The sequence below is a fragment of the Pseudoliparis swirei genome, chromosome 19 (assembly GCF_029220125.1).
Source record: "Pseudoliparis swirei isolate HS2019 ecotype Mariana Trench chromosome 19, NWPU_hadal_v1, whole genome shotgun sequence".
NCBI lineage: Eukaryota > Metazoa > Chordata > Actinopteri > Perciformes > Liparidae > Pseudoliparis > Pseudoliparis swirei.
Window position 1 is genome coordinate 20,090,510 of NC_079406.1, and position 20,970 is coordinate 20,111,479.

Below are 20,970 nucleotides of genomic sequence, written 5' to 3' on the forward strand. Positions count from 1 at the left end.
TAATTATTTCTAAAACATACGGTGCAGTATGCAAGCACAGGAACAGATACTCACCGACACTTAAAAACATGCCTATGCATTTTGAGTGAGCCGAATGTTGTATATTTGTAAAACTATTGGTTTGAACTAACTAATCTAAATTATGGGACTTGAGATTTCTCAGATGGAAGTAGATGGCCGCTTGACAGAGAAAGACTGTGCGGGTGGATAGAAAGTTGGATGGAGGCAGATAGAGAGCATACTCCAACTAATGTCAGCAGGATGACCTCTACTCACGGCTGCTCATGGCAAGATCAGTTAGAGGACAGACATCTAGCCGAGTCTTTCAGAAAACGAAGCCCCCATACCAGTTTTAAATCCACAGCCAAGGACCACTTAGGAATCAAACAAACAAGCTTAAATTATGCAAAACCTGACATCTTATTTGTTTATGTCTGCCAATTACAATCAGTCATCTACAACAATCCAAATATAAGAAGTGTAAAAGAACAGCTGTCGGTTTGAAAACGTGACAAAGTCTTTCACTCAATCACCCAAGCAGAACATTTATTTTAATGAAATGCTGGGCTTTTGTCACCAAACGCATGGTATTCATATAATTATGCAGCAGTGTCAACAAAGCGTGTTCATAAATTCAATTTGCTATCTGTCATCTCCTGCATGAAAAAACAGAGTAGATCGATAGATAACTCAATTTCTGATGGCTCACATGCAGCCTTCATGATTCATGGGGGAAAAGAGAGACAAATAATTCTTAGAATTAATGAAAGCTTTTGTCCGATACACCCGGGTTTCTAATATAATGGCAAATTATGACATCTTTTATGCCCCGAGTGAAACTAGTAGCAACAGTGTCATGCTAATTGAAAAGTTAAATAACAGTTTAAGCATACGAAAAAATTACATTTATCATTTTTACATATTTTATTCAATCACAGCGATATATCTAAGTATGTAAAAGTGTGGTGCTCTTCCTTAAACAAATGTGAGTCTTCAACACGAGGAACATTGGGCGATATGTCTATTATCCAGTACTATCCACTCTTCCAGCGGCCAATTCCTGGGTTTAATTTGCACTGTAATGAGATCTAATGAGTGCTTTCTGGCCTTGTGTTTGATGAATTAAAACCACTGTGAGAAAGGAATGCAGTGAGAGTTTAACCTCAACCAAGTCGCCTTCCGACGCCAGTAGAGCAGATTAGAAAGAACAGGAAGAATCAAGAGGAGAGGAACACGTCGTTACAAGTTCTTTCTGCTTGCTGCAGATTGCTGTTGAACACATTTGAGCCCATCTGTTCCCCCACAGAGTCACCTGTGCAATTAACCTGGACCATTAGCCGTGAAATAAAGGACTCGGTGGAGGGGGTGGAGGAGTGGGGCTGCTGCTTTATGGCCAGGTGGAGAGGCAACAACCACACTTTCTTTTAATCTCATCCCCCTCTCTCTACTCTCACTTGTGTTGCACCTGCTTTTGTGTTCCTTCCACATCTGAATTCAGGCGCAGTCGCCTAGACATACACAACCACCTGCATCACTCTGTCCCTATATACTCTGGCCGCTCTGGTGTCTCCTCTCCTACTGTCTGGCTTTGAGTGGAGTCATCCCCTCCCTTCGCCCTCTTGCCTGCAATCCCAGCAGCTCCTCAGGCCCGGGCCGACATAGACCATACTGCCACAGAAAGCACAGAGAACTCAAGTGCCGAAGGACGGCAGTCATGCACCCGTTAGATGACTTTCCTTGGTTTTTCACTCTCGCCCCCTTCTTCATTTTCCCCATCTCCCTGCAGTTCAACCACCCAACTCTGACAAAAGCTTTGACACAATGATCCAAGAAACTTTTCAGACAGGCCTGTAATTTGTAGGTGTGTGTGTGTGTTTACTCGGCTACTTCAGCGAAACAGAGAGGAGGAAAAAGGGGAACGGAAGGGTAAGATGGCTAATAAAAAAGAGAGATTTGCTTGCTGATTCATCTGAATTGTTTTAATGTAGCGACTTGATGGGTAAACCCACTCACGTCCTCCCTAACTTAATAACTGATGCTCCCACAACCGTCCATTCCAGGGGGAAATGGCAGAGTAGCTTCTACTTTTCTCTTGATGTGAGCCCCTGTGTGGCGCCAGGGTCAGTCGGGGGAGAGGAGGGAAAATGTGGAGAGGGCAGAATGTCTTGAAGAAAGCAAAGGTGGGTGGGAGGTGAGATATATATTGTGTTTCAAATGCACAAAGTAGAGACACAAGGGTTGAAGCTCGGCCGGCCTGGTCACTGCAGGCCTGATCCCATACCCTGAAAGAAAGAGATGTCCTGGCTGTGGGAAACGTGGGGAGAAGTTGGATGTTGACAAGGGAGAGATGAAAGTGGATTAGCCGCCGTGGCGATTTGCATTCTGTGGTGGAACGAAAGCCCCTGCGATGCCCCGAATAGCTGGATGCATGAATAAGTAAATAAACAAAAACAAAAATAAACCCTCCATCTGGATGGATGCTGCCAGGCCCCAAGTGAGAAATGGTAGGGAGGGGAGGTTGGAAGATGGGATAGGGGGGGAAGAGAGATGCATGCAATGTAGTAGTACTCTGCCTGCCTGCCCAGTCTGCCCAGTAACTCCACCAACACACGAGGGAGAGCTCCAACACAGCATTGACAGATGTTAAGTTGACACACTTTCTCTAGGCCACATGGGGTCAACATGTCAGGGTGCCAGCAGGACCCCCACAGCCTATCATCACAGCGGAGTAGACCATTACTGACAATTTGTTTCCTCTGTAGGCTAAGTACTGCTAAATTTAGCTGCAATATGGTAAACCCTCAACTGTATACATTCTTACTGCCGTTTTATACCAGGGGTTAAACACTGATGGTGTCTGCTCAGTGTAAAATCATCAACATGTGTGGTCTTACAGCACAATCTTATAAGGCTCATCATATTCAACTTTCAGCACATTTGCACCCGTGAAACACAAGAGTTGCTCTGTTTCGGTGGTTTGCTTAAGACATGTTTTTATACCTCATCTAATATAATCCAGGGACAAAATGTGTATATCAATTACTTTGACTTTAAATCTTGAAGAAAACTTTGTGCATGGAAACATGGGAGACCATGTTTCCATGTTAAAAGAAGAATTGAAAAACATGGGGCTGTGTTTAAAATCACATTTACTCATTGAGTAATTTATATACAAATGATCATTATGGAGGTGGAGTATTCCTTTCATCCACGAGGTTAGTGATGGACTGCTTAGTGAAAGACACTTTCCGTGCTTTGGTTAAATGAAGAGGTGCAGGTGACGGACATTTCTGTTGTTTGGGTGAACCTCAAACCCTTTTACAGCTTTTACTGTCCAGCTCTGGCGTATGGACCAGACCTGATCCATTAGTGCCATGCCAACATCATAACTGTACAGACTTTTGGCATAAATGAATCGGGTTAGCACAATGACGGGAAGGTCAAAGAGGCTTTGGCATGTGGAAGTATATTGAGATACTATAAAACTGTTGTGCTTCGTCCATCCAGAGCAGCACACTTTACCCATTTTACATGTGTGGCACATTTGGATAGAGGATGCAGATTTTTAGAACCCAGATCAAGATTAGATCTGAACCAAAAACAATTAGGCTGTTTACATCAGCGGTGTGCTGTCTGGGACAGCTATATGGGCTCGACAATGGGATTTGTTGGTCTTTGTAGTGAAAGTAATGAGGTGGGATTGACTATGAAGTGACTGGAGAGGTCCAGATCTGGGAGGGGAAATGGTCTGACATTTGAAGCGTCCACAAATGAATGGGATTCAACTGCGTCGCAGCTGAGTTCACCAAGAAGAAGGGGAACATTAATGAAAGCATCGGGATGAGAGAACAGAACATGGCAGCATGAATATAGTGATTGTGAGACACAGACAGAGAGGCACACAGATTGCAATAAGAGGGGGGGAAACCGGAAAGAGATATCTGATGCATGTCTCACTTCCTTGATTGGGACCGTAACTAAATTAAGTGAAAGATAAAAGATAAAAAGGATTAAAAGCTTTAAGGTGCAATCTCCTTCGTGTTCTATGTCTTTCTCTCGATACGGAGTGCCACAAGACTTTACAAAATAAAAAAAAAACATATTCAGTTTGAGATAATTACTGCAAGAAGCAGAAAGACAACATGTGAGAGAATATTCCCTGGTGTTGCCTTTAATTGCTAATGAACTATGGTATTTATCATAGAATATTAAAAGGCGTCCTATGAAGCCAGGCTTGTTTTTCTCATGTTGTCAAATATATCGTTGGAAATGCATTGGAAATGGTACAATCTGGGAGGATGAGTATCTTATTGTAGTACTTTCACTTTCAACATGACATTCTGCTGTCAATCAGATTTTGTTAATGCTTGCATGTAATTTGTTTATGAATAATTCTCTTATTCTGCATGTTTCAATCCATGCGGTTTGCTCTGAGTTGAGATGCGGTGAGCCATATTCTGTGCAGCATCATCGCCTTGGGGCAGATTCCGAATTCGACCGGAGATATAGCACATCTAATATGCTGTTATTTATTAGAATGGGTGTATGACAGCAGATAATCCGGGTGCCCTTCTTCCCATCTCTCAAGGTAATGATGGAATTCACCAATCTATAATCAGGAGTTCCAGCGCATGCTGTGCACATCCTGCACTCTGGAGCGACAGCTCAAATGCAAGGACAAGGAAAAAAAGCAATTTGCTCAGAGTTTGCCATTGCACTGCAGCAACATCCATATACAGATGTAGCGAAAGATTCTGCATTTTTATAACTCATCAGATACTACAAATATATAACCCGGCATGAAAGCCATCAGTGGCGTGACAAAGAAATGACACTTAAGGGAATAAACAGGCAGCAAATTCAGAGGCATTTTGCCATAAATCATCATTAGATCCTAGAAAGGTCTGTCCTTTTTTGTTATATTCTGTGGCGAACATGAAGGTCAGCTTTAGCTTCCTAATACCGGCTTCATTTCCCCAGCTAAGCTGAAGAATGGTGAGTCTTCGAAGACACATTTCTTTTATCTCCATAAGTTTCTGACCTTCACGGCGCTGTAAGGCTATCTCCCCTGGTGATATTGTTTGCCATGTCGACTGTGCTGCAGAGACACTATACAAACTTAGCGAGCTAACCCCGACCACCCCGCTGCGGCCTGTCAGCCCTTGTCTATGATCACCTAGCTGGCATGGCAGCGACGCAGGTATGCCCTGGCCTTCCGGCAGCTGTCAGTGTCGCACAAAGCCATCAATCCACATCTCTGCCACTGTTACTGCTGACGGGGCTCTGTCGGCCACAGCCAGTCAGACAACTGCATGACAATATGTTCATTTAGTTTAGCATGCCACACTATTAGACAATTTAATTTATAAAATGTGCATTAGTCAACAAAAGAAAAAACTAAACATCCATAGCTGTCTTTCAGGAAAATGCACAGACATGAGAAACAATAGATACAACACTGTGGTTAGGAAACGATGGCTTCATATAATCAATACAGGGGACTCTAAATAAACTCCATTAGCCTATACAAATGGTTGAATTTTAGTTTGTGTGGATGTGGATCCAACATGTTTATTACCTCGCAAATGCTAGGCGTGAATCTTCTTAGAAGCACATTTAAATGTCTGAAAAGGACTGATGTGTAAAAACATGCAAACACTGAAATGCAGCCGAAACTAACTTATTTTTATTTGTATTTAGTTAACGGAATGCTTTTTTGAGAGGAGCCCACATATATTTATGTCAACATACCCTAGTTCATCCTCAGCGTGTGAAAGGTTGACAAGAAGGATGCATAAATAGAAGCTGCAGGCGCATCATTGTCAAGATGCCAACCGCTCTCTGCACAGAATCAGAGGCACATGGAGACCTCGTCCCAGCAGGCCTTGACGAATGTGAAAAAACACCCAGACAACTATTAACAGCACCAAAGGAAAAGCTTTTAGAGTAAAAGAAAGATGTTGAATAATTGTAAAATAAATTGAAATGGATATATAAGACCATTTTACTTATAATGAACAATAAACCAGGGTCTTACATTATTGGACATTTTGTTAAAAATCTATGGCTGTGTTGGTTTGAGCTGTTTAATATAATAATACCAAGGTTTCCTATTAATGGGCTCAGTCATTTTTATATATCAGTAGACACAACTTCCAGCTGTTGTGTGAACAAAGATGACCACATTAAAGATGATAATGATGTGTGTTCACTCGTTATATTAACACCTTGACAGAGCCTATTTTACACGATAACATTCTCTATATTCCCTCAGAGCAACTCGCTGTATGGGTCTGCATTCGGCTGGCAAACTGTTGCAAGAATAGATTGAAGCGGCTGAGAGGGCTCTAATTCATACGGGGGAAAGTATCACTTTGCAGGTAACATTTTGTCATAAAAGCAGCATCTGTGGAGCATCTTTATGTGTTTTTATGTTCCAAATATTACTGCTCGTCAATTTTAATAGTTATTTGGACATAGTTTGGTCAACACATTTGTTTCCCAATCAAATAGTCATATATTGAGAGCTCGTTATGAAAATAGTTCCCTTTCATACATAAATCCAGTTGGATTACATTTAATGTGTGTAGTCAGGTAATGTGCACCAATAAAAGGTGTTGTGAAGCTTGCAGGCTCCAACCAATATGCTCTAAACTTGATATTCCTCAGGTTGGCAATAACAATGTTTTTCAGAGGTTTATATGGTGAAGTAGGCGGCGACACGAGCTACTACAACTTTTAACATAGTGAAAACCATACTGTATAAAGTAGGCCTGAGCAAAGTTGACAACAAATATGTTAAACACAAAGTTCTCTACTAGTTCTTTGTGGTCTAGTACCTGGGAAAATTGCCTGGACTAAATAAAATGTTCAAATAACTTTGTTGTTGTCCTTGTTTGTTTATTTCTATGTGCCTAATGCCAAGTCGCATTGTGCTCAAAGCGGCATGTGCGCTCTCCGGCTGTGTTCAAAGCTTAGTGGATTTGACTGGGGTACACAGTTGACATGTGGGTGCAGACACTTGCCCCAGACGGGGGCACTGACCCCGGTGATGCCAGCCGCGTACGTGACCAGAGGGGCCTGCTACTCCTCACAAATGCCTTCGAGAAACAAAGTCCAGATGCTCTCCCATGCTCCGATTCCAGACGCACTTGGCGTGCTGCTTGCAACATTGTTTTATATTGTTTCATATTGTTTCATTGGGAGAAGAAGAAAAAAAGAATCCCGCTGTGATGAACCACCATTCTAAACCATCTTTAAACAGAAGCGTGAGTTTGGATTTATTCTGCAGTGTTCAACAGTTATTCCCAGTGAAGTAAAGCAATTTGGTAAATGTTGAACATCTGGTCAGTTCAAGAGAATATGGAAAACCACTTAGAGCAAATTAAAACAAATGGGGTGAGCGGGTAATGATTTCATAAGCAATTTCCTCCATGAGGATTTCTAATACTTTACAAGGAAAACACGTTTAGCTCTGCACTTGTCTCATCCATCAATCACGAGTGTTGAAGCACTGCACATATCAATGCATTTACAGAGGGTATAATCTCAAGATCAAATAGGAGACAAATATATACATTTTATATTATATTTTAAATCAGTTCCCGAAAAGCATTTGACTGTTTTCCCTCCCCCAACCTAGTGCAATCCTGGCACAAGTTAAATTAATTAAACTCTCATTAAATATGCCTTTCATTGTTAATCGTTTGCAAGCGAAGAGGATTAGGTCGCAATTTGTGAAATTACATCAAATCCATCCTCTCTCAAAAATAGCCTCTTTAAATAGCAACAAACACAATAGTATGATCCATCAAAAAGTCTTAGCAATAAAATCAGTAAATCTATGAAAGAGACATTAACTTGTACTTAATTATTGTAATACAATGGCCATATGTTTACTCCATCTGTTAATGCTTATGGATTTATAAACATACGAGTGAGAAAACCGTACTACATTTTGGTCAATAATCCTATGTATCTGTCTGAAACCAAGGTTAGGATCCAAACTGGAGATCTATTTTAACGAATCAGTTAGCCTTTCAACCTTTCAAATGCTAAATTATTGTGAAAAATGTTCACACATGATTAATTAATGAGGAATTTCAAAAAAAACATTGTTGTGCCGAACGCTACCATATTTTCATCAACCTTCACAGAAAACATGGTTGATGCTCGGCATGCAATATTGATGTGAAAAGGCTCCTCAAATAACTTACTCAAAATATCTGAAGCGCACAGAATTTTCGAACAGAAAGGAAGAGACGAGCCAAGACTCTCAAGCCAAGGCTGTCAACTGAGAGAAGTGGAGGCAGAGAAAAGAAAGATGTGTGCAACAAGAAAACACTGACTATGATGCTATGTGTGTTCCAACCAAAAAGCTAACAGAGAAACTGAGAGAACACAAGTGCAGAATACCGAGCTCGCTGTAACCTTCAACCTGCTTCTGGCTCAAGTTCAGATTTCCATTCACAGCATCCAGCCGATTGTCCTTTCTCTGATGGCGTTAGCGACAAGTTGGTACACAGACCGGGAACTATTCAAGGTTTAATGAAAATGTGTAGTCAGCGCAGGTAAGAGCCTTGACAGTGTAAAAGAAGTAGCTTGGGTTTACCATAGCTTTGAATTCAAGTGTGTATTTCATGACTGCCAAGGTCACTGTGATCGTGACAGTCCAACCAACTATGGGTTGGTGTGGAGGACAATCCCCACTATCTCCAAGGATGCAGGCTACGTTGCCCATGTCATCCTCATGTTTTATTCATGCATGTCATATCATGGTTTTCAAAAACTGAGATCAAAATCTGCTCTGGTAGAAATATTTAATATCATACCTACTTCATCTGGTTAGCCAGCATGAGAGAGAAGGGTAGACCGACCCCTTCAGCTCAGCCTTGTTGGATTATTAAAAGAGAAGCTTTCAAAGAGGTCATTGCTCAGAGAAAATAAAGGAATAAAACAAATAGAAAATGAAGAAGCTGAACCATGCATCAGTTATCTGGGAGAGTTTGTGGCATACGTACATTTCCCCATGTGGCTGAGCTACAGAGAGGTCCTTGGCTGAAGCTGACATTTAGAAGCTAGTGAATTGTGGAAATCCCAGCCTGTTTGTCAAAACATTTGACAAAAGACCACACACTACTTGCAAAGCCCCATCAGGCTTGCAATTTCTTCTCAATGTTATTGGTATAACTAGACACAGGCATCCAGCTATGTTGCCCTAATTGTTCATGTCTGAACAACTTCAACTTCCACTGATCAATACATGGTTTATTGGCATCGCTCGAGGACAATAGAGTAATTCCAGCGGTTAACAACAAATACAGCGCGCTGACTGCACATGGAGGAATGATTATTTATCTGTCGTGTTGATTGCACATGACCGGTGATGAAAACGAAAAACACCAGCATGAGAAGTGGTATCGAGATCCACCGTCAGCCTCTTTTATAAGGAGACCACAGCTTCCTGTCTTTACATGTGACCTACATATTGCCTGCCACTGTAATATGTTTTAGAGGACTTAAACAAAGTCCATGTAAATATAAATGACTACATTGCAATAGCTGGTACTATGACTGAATTATAGTTATTGAGTGTTACATCTTTAGAAATGCAAGAGAGAATGTTATTTTTTACGTGGCTAAATGTACCATGGCAAAAAAGTAGCATAATCTGTCTGTTGTTTTGGAGCATTGTTTCGGGACTAAGTATGAGATTTCTTTACAGCTGAAAAAGATGACTCCCCCCCAGCTCCTCCACTTTATTGTCTTCCTTCAGAGTTCAAATCTGTGTGAAGCACAATTCCATGAAACCCCCTTTCTATCCTCCTGTTCCCCTCGTCCTAACTCCCCACCTGCATCCCCGTCTCTGTGGCCCGGGAGAAGTGGCGTACCTTTGTTCATGTCAATCAGCTGCTTCTTCTTCTGCTGCCGCTCCTGCTTCTCCCGCTCCGCTTTCTCCTTCGCCAGCTTGGCTCTCTTGATCTTCTCCTCCATCTCCCTCTTCTTATGGTTCTCCTTCACTGCTTCCTGATGAGGCGCAGACAGGCACGCACACACACACACACACACACACACACACACACACACACACACACGGACACACACACACACGCACACGAACACACACACACACAATCAGAATCCGTCTCATGTCCCCCCAACTCTTCGTGTCTTTGCTACTGCAAAGTGTTCATACGCGGCAGCCTGCCATCAGCAAATTCCTATTCAGAGAAGGGTTTGATAGTCGGAGATAAACTGCTGGAATAAACAATATATCATCCCTTTTAATCCAAGCGTATTTGTCTGCGAGGCGTCTGCACTGCTTTACATACTTTCAATGACACACAGAGTTGATTTGTTGTCAATAATACATCAATATAGCTCTCAAAACAAAGGCTCGATGATCCTCATATACATGTACCATGCAAGGATATTTCCTTTGACAATATGGGGGAGCCATTGCATGAGAAAAGAGTAGCAGCAGTGTGTCAGGCAGAGACAGAGATATTATCCTCCTCCTCCTTCGTGACCGGCTGAAATGTCAGAAACGAGTCAGAGAAAGAGAGATAATCAACGGTACGGATTCAGCCTTTACAAATGTGTCAGTTTGTTCTTGTGCCAACAGAAAGTAAGATGCAGCCGTGTGACCTTTGGAGACAACAAAATGTTCTCTCATCCCAGGCCTGTGGCAGAGTGCTTGACAGGACCCATCATAGGTGTTATGCATGTGAGAGGTCAGACTGTATATGGGTACAGACGTATAGGCCTGTGTGCCTATGCTGTCCACGGGCATCTGTGTGATTCTGCTCATCTGTGATGTTCTCCCTGATGTATGCATATGTGTGTGTGTGTAAGTAAAGGCATGGCCCTGTCTGTGCACTGATATAATAAGTGGCGACAGTAGCCCCCCTCCCTCCCCCCAATCGAATGCCCCAGTGGTGCTGATGTGTGTGTCGTGTTGGCAGCTGAAACAGAGGGATTACAGGGATTGTGAGGAAGGAACAAGGTAAGAGCAGCTCATCATGCCAGTCAATAGTAGAGCTTTGCTCCATGTCCAAGGACACACGCCCTCATTGTCACTGTCTCCTTGTTGGATGACAAGGGCAATGAGAGAGACCGAGAGAGAGAGGCAGACCGAGACAGGGCAGAATAATAACAGGGAGTGAATGTGTTTTTGTAATATGTGTATTACGAGAATATAAGGGACGTCTCGCTTCGTCAGCTGTCGGTGAACACTCAAAATCAACCTACATTCCATCACCACATCACGGCTGTGTAAATGACGCAGCTACACTATGAGGGCTATCGACTGTGTGCACTTTGCTGCTCTTTTGAATCAGAGTGGATGAGAGCTGTGATGTATATTCAGCAACGAAATAGTTAACGTGTGCATTTTGTTCAAGTGATGGGCAGCACTGGCAGCACAAATCAGATTGATTACTGTCCTCGTCCACTGTCAGGTCATTTTGGAGGTAATATCGCTGCGTTGCTCAGCGTCTACAGAATAAATTGGACCATAAATTATGCAGATTACAAATACGATCCTGCTGGCTAAACTTATTTTTAACAAACAACTAATTCTGACTGTAAACATGATTATGCAATGTAATTATGTTGCTCTAATCACACAGCACTACTAATTGCCATAGCAACAAATGTGTTCACTGATCTTTTGATTTTCCCTTCTCCATTCTCTTTGACGGCCTCTATTTTGCCGTTGGCAACAACTGATTTTATCAGGTCTCATTTTCTTTGCAACATTATATTATAGGAGGACATACAAGAGATAAACAATCCTCGTGGGATGTGTTTTTCAAGTGAAAAGAATCAGATTTGAAACTCTATACAACATATCTGGTTTCTTTGTTTACAAATATTTGTATAAAAAAATCCATTGTTTTCATTGAGTGTATAAAGTACTTTCATCTACTAAAGATCAAAGTAGATACCTCATTTCAGGTGACTATAGAAATAAGTTATTTTGGGCAGTTATGGTGCCACCTGGTGAGAGCTTAAATATGCATTGAAGTGAAAACAATCTAGTGTCTACTTTGAACTTCTACTTGAGCTAAACAAAATACACATTTATAATACCCATTCATTCCCACAGTCTACTCAATACGTATTTACGAATGTGGCTTTAGCATGAAACTATTTAAAATAGCATATAAAATCAAATAAGTTGTTTAAATTATCAGTTTTTTTCCAAGAAATCAATCTCCTCCAGTCCAGTGTCATTGGGAAAGATACTGAACCCAAATTGCACCTGAAGACAGTGCCATCTGTATGTGTGTGTGTGTGTCCTTGTACACCCCTCCCATGAGCTTCAAAACAGAGTCTAGACTCGCACCAAGCGGTTTTCTAGGAAGTCCTCATAAAAGGCCTTTTCAAGAATCTGTGTGACTATGTATGAATGTGCCCCTATAATTTAAAGAGTTGCACCTCATGAGTTCAGTTGTTCTGGAAGTGTGCATCACTGTTTTTTCACTCTCTTACTTCTATTCGTCAAAAGTAATATTACAGTTTGGGAATGCATTTTAAACTTGTAATCTCTTTGACCAAAGATAAGCATGAATAAATTGGTACATTTGTAAAAAAAAAAAAAAAAAAAATAGATCGACGACAAACAAATAAATACATAATATCAATATTGATATAATTTTTTATATATATAAAATAATAAGTTATCTACAAGTCTATATTTGATTTCTTATGAACATCAGTGGTGTAACATTCAAATTTGTGATTTTGGACTGTAATAAATGTATTTCTTCCTTATATATTTTAGCATGTGATAGCATACTGTCAATAAAAAATGTATATATTCCGAAAACAGATGCATCCAGCAGATTAAGTGCTTTTAGAATAATGTCTACTATTACAGAGCCAGTGTTTATTGAAATGAAAGACCATGTCATTCAGTGCAACAGTGTGGCTCGTTTGATGACAATGTAAATGAAAATATGAAAACAACTCTGTAATCCCAGATTTAAAGAGTTTAATGACTTCTCAATGATTGATTATTAGAACACAGTTGTAATGTTGTGTTGTTGTGTTCATTTTCATGCTAAACATATTGTGTTTATTTTTGTGTTTTAATACAGTGGCCACCTTGTTCTTGGAAACTTTAAAGTCAGATTGAATTTAACAAAACTGAATTTAACTGAATTGAACTGAATTTAATTGAGAGAGAGAGAGGGAGAGAAAGAGAGAGAGAGATTGAAGAGTTCTCTGATTGCAGCATTTCAGTTTTGTTCTCGTTAAAAGAGCTGAGATGCTCAATAGGACACCTACTATGTGTTGGGAGGACAACCAGATCATATCCACAAACTGGTAAAACATGTTGTCGAGGTCCACATGCTCACAAAAAACTTTTACGTACCTGCATTTGTGTGTGTACGCACACAATGAATGTGTGAATTACCAATTCGAGTAGACCCTGATCTGGTTGGCATCTTGTCGGCAGCCTCTGCCATTAGTGTACTAGAAAGTATCAATGCATGCAATTCCATTCACCATGGAGGTTTATTCATTTAATAACGTTCAATATTATTTGTTGAGCCTAATATAAATAATCAAAAATGTTCCTCAGAGTACATACAACATCCTCTGTCCTTGGACACAAGGATCACTTACAAGCTTTTCCAGAAATATTGACCACATCGCATGGCCTTCTGTGATGACAGGTATTATTAATGTTTCTTCGGTGATATTTTTGCTTTGAGTATAAGAGATGGAAGAAGAAAGAAAATGACACACTTCATTTTTTGTACTGGCTACTAATCAACAAATGGAGGATTCTGTTTGCAAACTAAATAATACAAATTCTTAGAAATACTTTAAAAAAAGAATAATGATCAGGCACGTATTTTTGAAAAGTTTTAACAAATACTGCATGAAGAGATGAACAAAAGATACACTAGAAATAAGTTAGAAGTGTAGTGCAGCACTTCGAACTAACCCACAAGGTCAAAATATATTTCCCCTACGAATATCGACCATGAGAGACAGTGTGCTCTGCGGCCTTGATTCTACCTCATAATCCTTTAAAAAAAGTGTACCTCCACACGCTTATGATTGGCTTTGTGCCCTGAACCCCTCTGGGCTCAAGTTGGGAAATGCGGCGCAGGTATTGTATACATATTGCTCAAGGGGGTATGTAAATAGTATGCAAATCTAGAGTAAGAATCTTCTTGAAAAGACAAAACAAAACGTGTGGTTTAGCATAATAGCACCATCATGGCAGCTGGGGTTGTCAACAACACTATTGAGGTGGCACATTGAGGCTTCATGAGCCTAAAAGCCTGTCCATCTTACACACACCAGAGGCCATGGATGTGACATACACTCATTTCTTCTCGTGGCCTCCGGTGTGTCTAAGATGGAGATTATAAGTACTCCTCTATCGGCTGGAAAACTAAATGTTGTGAAACCCACAGGTCCAATCTACCCACAAGGGCAAGGCACCATCTTCCTTTTCGGGGTTTGTTCTTTCAATAATTCATGCTATGTATTTGATGCTGTTCCTTGACCCTGCATAACACAATACCTATCCCACAGCACGGCGCCCTTCGCATGCATACAACTTTGCCAATCCAATGAGGGAGCAACGAGCTCAGTTGCACCAGTGATCTCACACAGAGAGCGTCACTGCTATATCTCATTTGAATTTTACAAACACTACAGTCTGGGCTTTAAGCAGCAAATGTGTTTATTAGCCATCTGCTACACTGTGTGCCAATGTGTGTGTGTGTGTGTGTGTGGGGGGGGGGCTCCAAGAAGTTATAGGTTACAGATTGTGAGACTTCTGCTCTGCGGCATAGATGTATTCCCATATTGGGAGGTGACCTCCAAAATATGGTGCAATGTTTTTTATGTCATGCTAGCATAAGAGAAAAATAATGAGGAAACGTGACAGTTATTCCACGAGAAGGGGCGGGGGGCACTGCCAGAGCATCATCTTCAGCATTATTAGAGTGATTATGATAATGTGTCATATTGTGGAGGAATTAGTAAGCTTTAGAAATATCAAATGGGCTCAAACATGGACAGATACACCTGGAGAGAAAGAGAGACAGACACACACAGACACACACAGAAACACACACACACATACACACACTCATAGATGCTCTATCTTACTACTTTGGGAACCCGGTCTGGATCTTTTGGTCTTAGAAAGTCACTTAATTAACAAAGAAGAGTGTGAGCTCATCCCGGCCCATCTGCGGCGCTTTGACAACTAATTAATGGGAAAATCCTCATCCCCAATGCTCCTGGTCAGGATTACACATACAAACCCTACGATTGCATTTCACTCATACTCTATTTCAGAATATGGAAGCAGCATTAAATTAACAAATTGTTGGACTCTTCGAATACTGTCTCCATTTGCCGGAATCAAATAATATTTCATTGAGCGCAGAAAAAAAAGAAAAGGAGAATGGGACGCGAGTGAGGGAGTGAAAGAGAGATGAAACAGAAGGGAACTAGAGTTAATGGATTCTCTTATCAGTTTCATTCAGTTCTGTGAGGACTGTCTGTCAATGCGTTTACTCAAATGCTCATGTCAGTCGGGCGCATTAAGCCCTTGCTTTATAGTAAAAGCAATTTAAGGTGACTGTATTGCGATGGAATTATTTAATACTGCAGATGCATTGCCCTGTGAATGCATTACACAGGGCAGATGGAAGTTAGCAAACATTTAATGTCTGGGTCAAACAACTCAATTTTGAAATAAAAGTCTGATGCACACCTGGCATATCAAGGAGTTAAATTGAGGGCTCTGCCCTCAAATATGAGCTGCCAAGAAGTCATAATATTCATTAGATTTGCCATTTGGATCAGTGAGGGTTGATGTAGATCGGCTTTGTCAAAGATAAATAACGAGCAGACATGTCCCCAAAATGTTGTTGCAAAGGAGCCAGCTCAGTTATTTTCAGAGTAAGTAGAAACAGCCATTGATTCCTTGTTCTCGGCAAGCAGATGGGATTAGCCTTTCTGAGGAGCCAAAAACTATAAATAATATCTGAAGGAAATGCTGATTTCGGGATTGTTTTTATATGAATACATTAATTTATACCCAGACCCCCCCCCCCCACCCACAACACACACACACTTTCTACAGCTCAACACGTTATCACACGCAGTTCCCTCCCCTTATCCATAGCAGGAAAGTTTAAATCAGTCATAAAATATTCATATGCAGCTATTTGCTTGAGAAAATAATTTATTTTTTTGGGTGGATGCCTCTTTTAGAAAATGCAACTCTGGAATCCTTGAGGGAACGTTGTGTTGTGTGTTGGTGCCCTTTGATCAGTGGGAATGAACAGTTGGTTTTGAGATGATTATTAGAATAAAGAGAGAAGGAGGGAGGATTCAGACAAGGGGACCTGCCATTCACAACACATGGATTAAGAAGACTGAGCGCATGCCTTCTAGATACCAAATCATCATCCTGACACCAGGAATATTGGGGGGGGGGGGGGGGGCCAGGAGGGATGGGCAGAAGAGCGCTTTGTTAGTTCTCAGATGATTTGGTGTTTGCTTGTCATATGTCATATGTGTCCAAGTGTGCAACATTTATTCTAAACATTAATAAACATGTGTTGTGAGCATGCATGTATACAGCACGGCTACTCCTGCTAAAAATATGTTCTCGTTGAAATGAGTTTCATCCAGAAAATAATACTGATGTAGTGTGTGTTAGGACCTCCTGGAAATCTGATGAAGATGTGTGCGTATCTGACACTCAAATTGTGTTCACATTTCAATGACACAAAGTCAAATAGTGGGCTTCGGTTAGTTTGTGTGCGTTTCAGCTGGAAAAGAAACATAAACATGAGATTTTATATGTACATGTGCCAAACCATAATCTATATACTCACCATGAAGAGGATGCGGAAGTTGGCCAGTTCTCCGAAGAAATCCTCCACACTGACCGAGTGGGGGTCAAAGGCCAAATAGCTGCCTATGCTCTCGTAGAGCTTCTGCATGTTTTTGTGCATCGTTGACAGTTTTTCATACTGCTCCCGTGAATGCTTGGAGAAGTCGTGAGAGAAACAGAGTTAAGGAGAAATGGAGACATTCACAACTCAAACTAAGACAAAACTACTATAATACTACTGTAATCAGCAGTATAAGGACACTTCACAAACATATGCATTCCGGACAAAACAAGCCTTTTTGAGAAATGATCACTTCAGTTTTTATTGCGTTTGAAAAGCCCACCTATGTCAAGGTCAACAAAACAAAAGACTGGATGAAGAAGGGTCAGAGACAATCTAATGTGCCATTACAATAACCTCTCTAAATCACTTTGGAGTCAATGCCATGGTGAGCTAATAGCTGCAGCCCGGGAATAATGGAAAGGTGTTTTGTAGTCAGCAGCATGACACAGATGGTTGCTGGAAAAGCTTATTGCAGTCATTGTTCTATTGTTTCTCTCAACAACAGTGGGGTCAGGTCGTTGTGAACTTCACAGCTCACGTCGCACTGTGTAATTTACTGAACAGGCGAGCACTTTTCTCCTGGTGAATGGCTATTGACAGCCGGCATCAGTTCAGCATTATCACAGCAGCCACTGACCTCATGGAGACCGCACTTACTCCCAAGAACCCACGCACACAGGTATGCGCACACACACACACACGCACACACACACACACACCAGCAACTATACACATACGTATATGCACCTAGTTGCAATATAAACTAGAATGGGCACTCGGTAGAGCGCATACCTTCGCATATCACAAGATTGGGCATTGAATTATGAACATTTTGGCATTAGTTGCATGCCAATTGGACACAAATGTATCGTGCTATGGTAAAAAAAAGATTTTGACCTTTCCATGACCTTGACCTTGACCTTTGACACGATTGATCCCAAAATCTAATCAAATGGTCCCCGGATAATAACCAATCATCCCACCAAATGTCATGCCATTCAAGAAGATTTGACCTGTTCATGACCTTTGACCTTGACCTTTGACCCAATCATCCCACCAAATTCCATGCGATTCGGTTCAATACTTTTTGAGTTCTGCGAATAACACGCATACAAATAAATAAATACACAAATAAATAAATAAATAAATAAATACACGGCGATCAAAACATAACCTTCCGCATTTTCAATGCGAAGGTAATGACACCAGCACCAATTTCAATACATCAGCAACTTGTGTCCAACAAGATACAATGACGTCAAAGTGGCAGTTCCCCTTTGTTTTCTCTTACTTAATTAACCTGGCCGCTCATGTTTCTGAGGATAGAATGATTTTAACAGATATAATCGACTGTTAGAACAAGACAATGAAACAAAAATTGTAACACTGTGTTTTTTTTAGTCAATATGTTTGTGGTTTGGACATAAATATATTGACACAGATACTGTCAAATGAGAACGAGAACTGTGATTTAGACCATCACATGTTATGCTGATATAATAAGGCAGCAGCGTCACAGGTACAGATGCACACCCGGCCTGTGATTGTCAGTTCCCTAGATTTAGTTTTTTGTGATCACTCTGCCGTTCTTATGTGAGAACCACTGTTTCTCTTCCGTGCTTTTTATTCAAGGTTTGTTTGTTTGTTGTCATCTTGGAAGACGTCCACATTGAGGTTCAGGCATGGATGTGTCCAGGGCCGGTTCTAGCCCTTTGGTTGCCCTAGGCGAGATTGAGTTTTGTGCCCCCCCCCCACACATACACTTTCTTTTTTATTATTTTAGATAATTTACTACACACTCAAAGTTAGGTTTAAATTAACTCCATAAACTGTGCAAAACACTCGTAAGCACCTGTGATGACATTTAAGCAAATTATGACCCTCTATACCCTAATTATACCCTCTACAAACAAAAGTGCTTTTATGGATACTGTACGTACCAATACAACATAAAAAAATTGAAGTTCTTAGTAGTTGTATCCCCATCTCAAATAATAGAAGATGAACAGTTGCTTCTGGCATTTCTATTCACCTTCACAATTGACACAGCATTACAATTTGACTGATGGCAAATTCGTTGATGGTATCATCAAATTATATTTTACTGGAGACCTCTTGGTTGATGCTCATCAGCCCATTGAGGCGTTCCTGACTCATGGTTGACTTCAGGTAGGTCTGAAGTAATTTTAATGTAGAGAAGCTTCTTCCAGCAGAAGCTACTGTCACAGGTAGTGTGACAGCAATTTATAGGGCCACACACATATTTGGAAAAACTTAATCAAGTTTCTTCTCCTTCAAGTAATTCAGAATTTCCATTGTCGTTATGCCGGTGTTACACCCCTACTGGTTTAAAACTTAATGGTTTCCCTGCTCGTGCGCGTGTTGTGTTTTCTTCACGTCTGAAGCGGTGCTCTGTCTCGCGCACCAGATTCGTCACACATTCACAAACATATTGCTGGAGATCTTCAAGCCACCGTTCATATCCATTTCGGCAATTACGATTGTATAAGTGAGCAGTGCATCACAGCCATGTATGAAGAAATACATTTTAGAAAAAATAAAAAGATCGCACCGACCTGGGTTCGATCTCTCTCACGCAAAATGAGACTGCACTCAAGGCCCTCAGCCTATGCGCTGCGCCAACAGATATTACTTCCAACCCAAGTAATTTAGAGCCCTCAGGTAACTAACGTAACATAATTTAACGCAACCGCCCCAAATTAGGAAAATATCGACAATAACCATCAATTCAATCTAAAAATCAGGTTGACAAATAAACGTGTGGCTGAAGGGGCGCCCTAGGATGGTCATGATTAATAAACATGTTTTAATATGCTTGTTATTCTAACTATGATTTGGGAAGTAGGTCTAAGGGCGACACTCGAGGGTGCCCCCAACCCATTTGTCGCCCTAGGCAGTCGCCTAGTTCGCCGATAGCAATCGCCGGCCCTGGCTGTGTCCTTCGGAAAGTTATTAACTCACATTTCCCCCCATGTGGATACAAACAACACAATCACACATGTATGTAAGTGTGTGTGCAAAAAAGGCCTTTGTGTAACTGACAGGGAATCAAAGCACTGGAAGTTGACTCAAACAGCAGTGTCATTGGCACAGTCCAGGTTAGCAGCAAGATGGACTCATCCTTCTGTCTTTCCTCGTCCCTGTCTCTATCCCCTTGTTTCCTTGTCTGCCTGGGCATGATTTATCCCCCTTGTTTCCGTCAGTCGGCACTTATCTCTTCTGTTGTCCACTACCCCCCCTCGCTGCACTTGTGTGTGAAAACTCAGGGGTCCGGTAGACTTAAAAGTAAAAGTTTGCCAAAGAAAGAAATCTTTTAAACATCCAAACCTGACAGAGTTGTACTGTATATATGTGCTTCAGTTGTGTATGTTCGGTTAAGTTTCCAAATGATTGTTGTAAATAAAGATAATCTCCTTCTAGGTTCCAATCTACCATCAACTCATCAAGCGTGAAATTGAATAATATCAGTGCTGACCCTAACCCTAACCCACTGCAGTCAGTTTCAAGTTCTCGACTGTACCCCCCTCCCCCCCAACAATCCCTAATGGGTCAGAATGAGAGAAAAAAACACCTCCAAAGAATACAATATAATAAGCGTGAATATGTATTCTGGTCAACTGAAAATTAATGTTTATATAATTATGTCATGTAATTGGCTAATAACACATTTAGATACATGCTTGGTTCCTCTCTACAGAGTCCACAACTGTTGCCTCCCTTGTAGAAGGGGAGATTAAAATATTGAGGCCGTGGTTCATTGGCTGCTTGTTGTGGCTTGTGGCTCTCCGTGTTTCTTTTCCTCCCATATCTCTCTCTCTCTCTCATATTCTCTCTCACACACACTCAAATACACATGTATGCACATGCATGGTGGTAAAGTGTCCCGTTGGGGACTGGACTGAGGCTGCCTGGGCTTTTGCTCCTTGTACTTCAACATCAAAGACATGTCAAATTGATGGAGCCTGACACACACTATCCTGCAGCGAGACAACCGGTATGC

The 20,970-nt window shown here is 41.1% G+C and overlaps 1 protein-coding gene across 5 annotated transcripts in view; it reads right to left on the reverse strand.

The window, feature by feature from the left end:
• Positions 1-20,970, reverse strand: part of diaph2 (diaphanous-related formin 2) — a 389,710-nt gene that overhangs the window by 43,648 nt on the left and 325,092 nt on the right. For all 5 annotated transcript variants that reach the window (XM_056440255.1, XM_056440252.1, XM_056440251.1 and 2 more), the window contains 2 exons: positions 16,887-17,051; positions 9,891-10,026 (listed from right to left, as the gene is read on the reverse strand). In XM_056440255.1, the coding sequence (XP_056296230.1) occupies positions 9,891-10,026; positions 16,887-17,051 (301 nt within the window). The remainder of the gene's footprint in view (positions 1-9,890; positions 10,027-16,886; positions 17,052-20,970) is intronic.